The sequence below is a fragment of the Callospermophilus lateralis genome, chromosome 2, assembly GCF_048772815.1.
Source record: "Callospermophilus lateralis isolate mCalLat2 chromosome 2, mCalLat2.hap1, whole genome shotgun sequence".
Lineage (NCBI taxonomy): Eukaryota > Metazoa > Chordata > Mammalia > Rodentia > Sciuridae > Callospermophilus > Callospermophilus lateralis.
In genome coordinates, this window is record NC_135306.1 from 48,223,300 (window position 1) to 48,229,299 (window position 6,000).

Here is a 6,000-nt window from a genome sequence, read left to right on the forward strand (position 1 = left end):
TCTGGAAGGTCCTATTAAGGACTGAAAGAACAGAAATGAACTTGAATTTCTGAACCAAGTAAAGTGTAACATCAAATCCATACAGCAGAGAGATTGAGATGCCAAAGGATCTGGCACTTATTTTTTGTCTGTGGACTATCTTTCTGAGCTAAGAAGGCCCACCTTGCCCTGTGCAGTGTGAGGCTTGGCAGGCAGGGAGGGTTGAGGTACAGCCATCTTCTCGCTCTTACTTCTTATACACACAAGCTTTCTCCAGCTCATGCTTTACCATGACCTGTCACTGCTCAAGACACCCAGGGTAGGACCAAGCAGTCTCCCTGTGTCCTTCTCTAGTCCTGTTTCCCAGGCTGAGATAAAGCCCCTGGCTGCCAGCTTCACCTCTGTCTTATCTGGTTTCCAACACTTTCCACTATATAACAAATTGACATCTGGATATGTCAGAAAGATGGTTCCAGAGATTTTTCAGTGTAAGTTGAGAATTCAGAGATGAATTGTGCAATTTTCTGCATGGGAGCATGATATGTGAAAGTATTAGAAGTAAAATGACATTAAAGAAGTAAAAACATTAAAAATTAATCAAAGGATGGACAGGGCAATAATGTTGAAAGGTGTTGAGCAATGAGAGACAGAGAAGAGGGGGGAGAAAGAGAGAGAGAGAGAGAGAGAGAGAGAGAGAGAGAGAGAGAGAGAGAGAGAGAGAGAGAGAGAGACAGTGAGTGATTTTGTCACAAGCCCTCTGTGGGCTTTGTGGACTGTTGAGCATAGTAGCCTCCTGAGGCTAAGTCTGGCACTGGGAACTCCCTGGGGCACTCCCCACAGGGATTGACAGCCTGATGCAGGTGAACTTCCCCCTCAAACTCTGCCTAAGATCCCACACAGCACCTGAGAAGGGTGTGACCTGCCAAGATGTCAATCAACCTGCTGGATGCAAGACATCACAAAGCAAGACTCTGCCCTTGGAACCTTACCCCTACCTTCGATGTACCCCCTTAAATAAACTATGGGAGCCAGTTTGTCTTTGTCTAGTTCAAGAACCCATGTGGACAAAATCTATCAGAGGCTTCCCTTTTGTAAATATATTTCTGAGTGTTTGTGTTTTGTTTTTTTGTTAATTATTTGAGATATTAAGATTTAGGGTGGCTTAATTATTTCAGATGGTGAGACTTAGGGTGGCTATTTAGGGTGGCTTGGATTCCTCTGGGCAGAAAAACCCTCCAATGAAACCCTGGCAGTCTTCCCCATGGGGGGGGGGAGGGGAGTGCCAGGGAGGGAGAGGATGGGGGAGGGGGAAAGGAAGCCCTCAAGATGAATATAACTTTGAGTATCCCAGCCTCCCTCCTCTCATCTGGAGAGAAGAACTCTAAAGTTTGGGTCTGTGATATGAGCTAAGGTTTGAGTGATCCCACCCTCCCTCCAAGCCCTTTTCTGCTAGCTCAGCAATTTACAGGCAATTTCTGATCATCCTCTTAAGCAACAATATTATTCAGACTTCTTTAAACTTCCCAGAGTCTTTCCCAATGGATTCTTCCACAGGCTGTCATCTGGCTATTTCTGCATTCCCTAAAAACTCTTTAATTTGCCCTCACTATGTCTTAATCCTGAATCAAGGTGGAGTAAGTCTTCCAAGTCATTATTCAAAGAGACAGAATTTTCTCTGGCATTAAGTGCACACTGAAATCCCAGTGGTTCGGGAAATTAAGGAAGGAAGAAATGGCAAGTTAAAGGTCAGCTTCTGCAACTTAATGGAGCCCTAAGCAACTTGGCAAGTTTTACATTGTTTCAAAATAAAAAGGGATGGGTTTGTGGCTCAGTGGTAAAGTGTCCTGATTTCAATCCCTCCTTCCAAAAAAAGAATTTTCTCTGTACTATAAAGTCATGCTGGGTAATAAACTAGGAGTAAAATTGTAAAACTAGCCACTTAGATTTTTCCTGATTTCCCTTCAGGTGTGCTCTCCTGGCTCCTAGCATCACATAGGATACAGAGAAACTGAAGGGCCAGGAGACTCTGGAAGGCTGATCAGGTGGAGAGAAGTGAAACATTCTGACCCTTTCTCCCCGACACCTGTCCTTTGCCCAAAGAGGACACTACCTGACTGGGGCTAAGAGTCTTTTCCTTCTCTGATGAAAAGTTAAGAAAATGGACTCTTCCAATATTGGGTCACTTCCTCCCAGGAGAACAGCCTATTTTAGCTCTATGTAAAAAGGCTCTTGCCAGTTCCCAGAATTATGCATAGAACAGAAGCTTAATTGCCAGACATGGACTCTTTCTCTGTCCATCTTGGCCTGTAGGCTTCTGACTTCTTCTGTCAATATATTAATATCTTCCACAGTAAAACAAGCCATGCTTTCTCTTTGTTTATTTGTGTCACAACTACTCTTACATCACTGTAATAACTACAGGCTTTTATTTCCAAAAATATTAACCAGGAGGAACTAAAACTTCTCTTGGAGGTTTCTGGAAAACCTAGAACTTTCATTCAACCATTGCTTTCAGTTGGTTGCTGCTTACAATTTCAGAGAAAGTTTACAGCTGGAAACCCTAATAGAACACACACACAAAAAAAAAGATGTCTACACAGGCAGGATTATGAGAAAAGAAGGAGGACATCACAGTCGTTTTTTTCGTTTGTTTGTTTGTATGTTTGATTCTGGCTTGTTTGTTTGTTTGTTTGTTTTGGTACCAGAGATTGAACCCAGGGCTACTTAAACACTGAGTCACATCCAGGATCTTTTTACTTTTTGATTTTGAGGCAGTGTTTCCCTAGGTTGGTTAAGGCCTAGCTAAGTCGCTGACGCCAGCTTTTAACTTGCCAACCTCCTGTCTAGCCTGGAGAGCCTCTGGGACTACAGACACACACCACCACTCCAGGCACAAAGGAGATTTCTGAACCTGAGAGGGAGGAAACTATTGTGGTTTGGGAGTGACATGACAGGATCCATGGAAGTATGGAGCAAGGAGGAGTGTCACAGCAATCACAAATGAAATGTTTCAAACACATGTATATATACATGTATATTATGCTAATATATTTATTTATGTATTACATAGCATATAATATATTATTCTTAGACACATATGTGCATGTGCGTGCACACACACACAGGCACACACAAGAATGAAAACCTGTGATCTGCAGCATGCATGGAACTGGAGATCATCAGGTAAAGTGAAATGAGCTGGACAGGAAGACAAGTGCCACAGAATCTCACTCATGTGTAAAATAGGGAGAAGCTTATCTTATAGGAGCTGAGAGTGGAATGGCGCTTACCAGAGGCCACAGAGAGCAGAAGGTGGAAAGATGGGAAAGGCTGATCAATGGTTCCCCAATACAGGTGGCCCACAAGGAGCTGGTGGGCCATTGCAGGCTGTGGTGACTGTTCAGAGCACGAACCTCCTGTGCATTTGAAAAAGCTGGAGGGAGGGATCTTGAGATGTTCACAACAGAGACAGGATAAATGTTCAAGGAGATGAGCAAGTTGAACTTGATTTAAACTTTACACCAAACATAATACGGTACCCCACTAATATGCACCACCTCCCAGCCCCATATATGTCAGCTGTTTTGTGTATTGAAAGCATCACTGCAGAGGAAAATAGTTGGACTTGGCATAATTAGTGAGAAATGAAGAATATTTAAGAGGGAACCCCATGGGAGTTGGAGGAGAGATGAGTAAGAGAAATCCCGTTATCTTTCCCTTCATATGGGGTGAGATTTTATAATATCCAGATTTTGTTGATTTTTTAAAATCTCAACTTGTCGGAGAGTATCACAAATAAATTGATAGGGAAATGCAAATATAATAATGTGCATGAAACAAGCACAACATAGAAATCAGCATTTAGAACTAAAATTTCAATTTTGCTGCTTAATACAAAAATGGGAGAGAATGAAAAGAAATATTTACCTAACCTTCCATTCTCCTGCAAGATTGAAAGAATTTAAAAAATCGAAGAAGGAATTAATGAAGAACAAAAAAATCAATTGATTAAATAAAAGAAATGATTGGTTTTATTAATCATATTGTAAAGGTATATATAGTATTATATATATTAAATAAATAAAATTTCATAAATAGTTAAATAAATAACATTTAAATATATAAATAGATAACATCTGCAAGGATGTAAGGGTCTAGTGCCTATAGATTTGACAAATTGGTTGAATTCTTCTCTGAATTACTGCAACAAATAACAGTCTTTGAAATGGCAGAACTTGTGGGAGTGTGGTAGGGTGTGTTCATCAGTGAGAAGCATTTCCCTGCTGGACCAGGTCTCATTCCATGCTCCTTAGTCTTCCATACAAGTTGGCTGATGAAGAGAAGGATTTCATGATTTCTGCTCTGACCACCTCCCAGGCACAGGGCAGGTATTTCTTCTCCTTCAGGTAGACAGTGATCCTGAGGAAGTATTTCCTCACAGCCCTCAGGGGAGCCTCTCCCACCCCCACCTGCTGGGTTCCACAGGCTTTCAGGTCATCCAGATGCTGATGGAGGCCACTGAGGAAGGTGTCCAGGAGGGTCTTGTCCCAAGCAGCAAAGGCCTCCTGGGTGCTGAAGAGGTTGAAGACCTGCTGGGTCATCTCATGGAGGACAGCAACAGCTTGAGCCTTCTGCACATGCTCACTCTCCAACTGCTCCTGGGGGAAGGCAAAGTCCTTTCTGTAGTTCAGGCAGGAGAAAGTGGGAATTCTCCTCATATTTTCCAGGAGTGTCAGGGACCCCCCCTCATTTTTCTCAGGAGTTTCAAGACCCAGGTTGTGTATCTGAGGCAGGTCAGAGCCCAGAGAGCAGGTGTTCTTGCAGCTGAGCACCACCAGGGCCAGCAGGAAAGCCAAGGGCAAGGCCATTGGGGATCTTGCAGATGCTGCTGGGCTGCTTGAGATGGGTGGTCTTGCACCTTTGCCTCTAGGTTCTCTGAAGCCCTTGACTTGTTCCTATGTCTTAAATAGGAACCAATATGATTTCCGTTTTCTGAATGTCATCCCCAGAACTTTCTACTTCTGTTTTTCCTTTCCATTATGCTTTTGCAACACGTGTTTAGAGGAGAGTTTCCAATCCTTTTTTCATTATTGGTTACCCATCCACTGCTCTCAGACCACATTTTAATATTATATTCTGAACTGAAATTTCTATTAATTTCTTAATTTTGGTATGGGGAGTTACTGGGGATATAACCCAAAGAAGCTTTACCACTTAGCCACACCCCTAGATCTTTTATTTAATTTTGATAGAAGGTCTCATTAGGTTACTTAGAGCCTCGTTTATTTCCTGAGGCTGACCTGGAACTTGTGATCCTTCTCTCAGCATCCAGAGTCACTGGAATTAAAGGTGTGCACAACCACACTCAGCCTTTACTGTAGTTCAGGCAGGAGAAATTGGGAATTCTAATAAATTTTAATTTTAATAACAGATATACTACTTACGTATTTATATACCCACTGGATATAACTAGTTTTTAAGTTAAGTTTAAATGTTGAATTTAAACTTTATATTCAATACAGAGTTTCAAATGTCTTTTAAAAATTCAGCTTAAAGTTAAACTGAAAACCTATTGACACTGAACTTAATTTTCCAAATAAATTTACTCAGTGACTTTAATAAAACTAACTTACTTACAGAAATTGTATGTATCAAGTTCATGTGCAAATAAACATTTTATAAAAATATAATAATAGCAACATAATGAAATACTTAAAAATCAGTTAAGTGCTACAAGCTATAAAAATTGTTTTCTTAACATTTATTTCTGATGTACTTTGCTTTACCTTCAATGAGAAAATTATTGAATTTGCACTTTGCTAAATATAATTTAGACAATTTTTATTGCCTACTCTTCAGTTCACTACATAATTATTTATTTGTTGATTAACATTAATTGAATTAAATAATGTTATAAAACTTTGTATTTAATTCTCAAAGCCCACCACACATTGGTAAGAATTGATTTTCAAACATAAAAAGCATATATATGGAAGACAATGACAGCCCATCCCTACAGGA

General features: G+C 40.6%; 1 protein-coding gene across 1 annotated transcript; it reads right to left on the reverse strand.

The window, feature by feature from the left end:
* Positions 1-4,274: 4,274 nt before the first annotated feature.
* LOC143390905 (interferon alpha-2-like) lies at positions 4,275-4,847 on the reverse strand. The gene has a single exon (XM_076843389.2). The coding sequence runs from the start codon at positions 4,845-4,847 to the stop codon at positions 4,275-4,277; it is 573 nt and encodes a 190-aa protein (XP_076699504.1).
* Between the last annotated feature and the right edge of the window lie 1,153 nt (positions 4,848-6,000).

Coding starts and splice junctions, on each gene's coding strand:
- LOC143390905 (XM_076843389.2), bottom strand. CDS start 4,847: ATGGCCTTGCCCTTGGCTTTCCTGCTGGCCCTGGTGGTGCTCAGCTGC.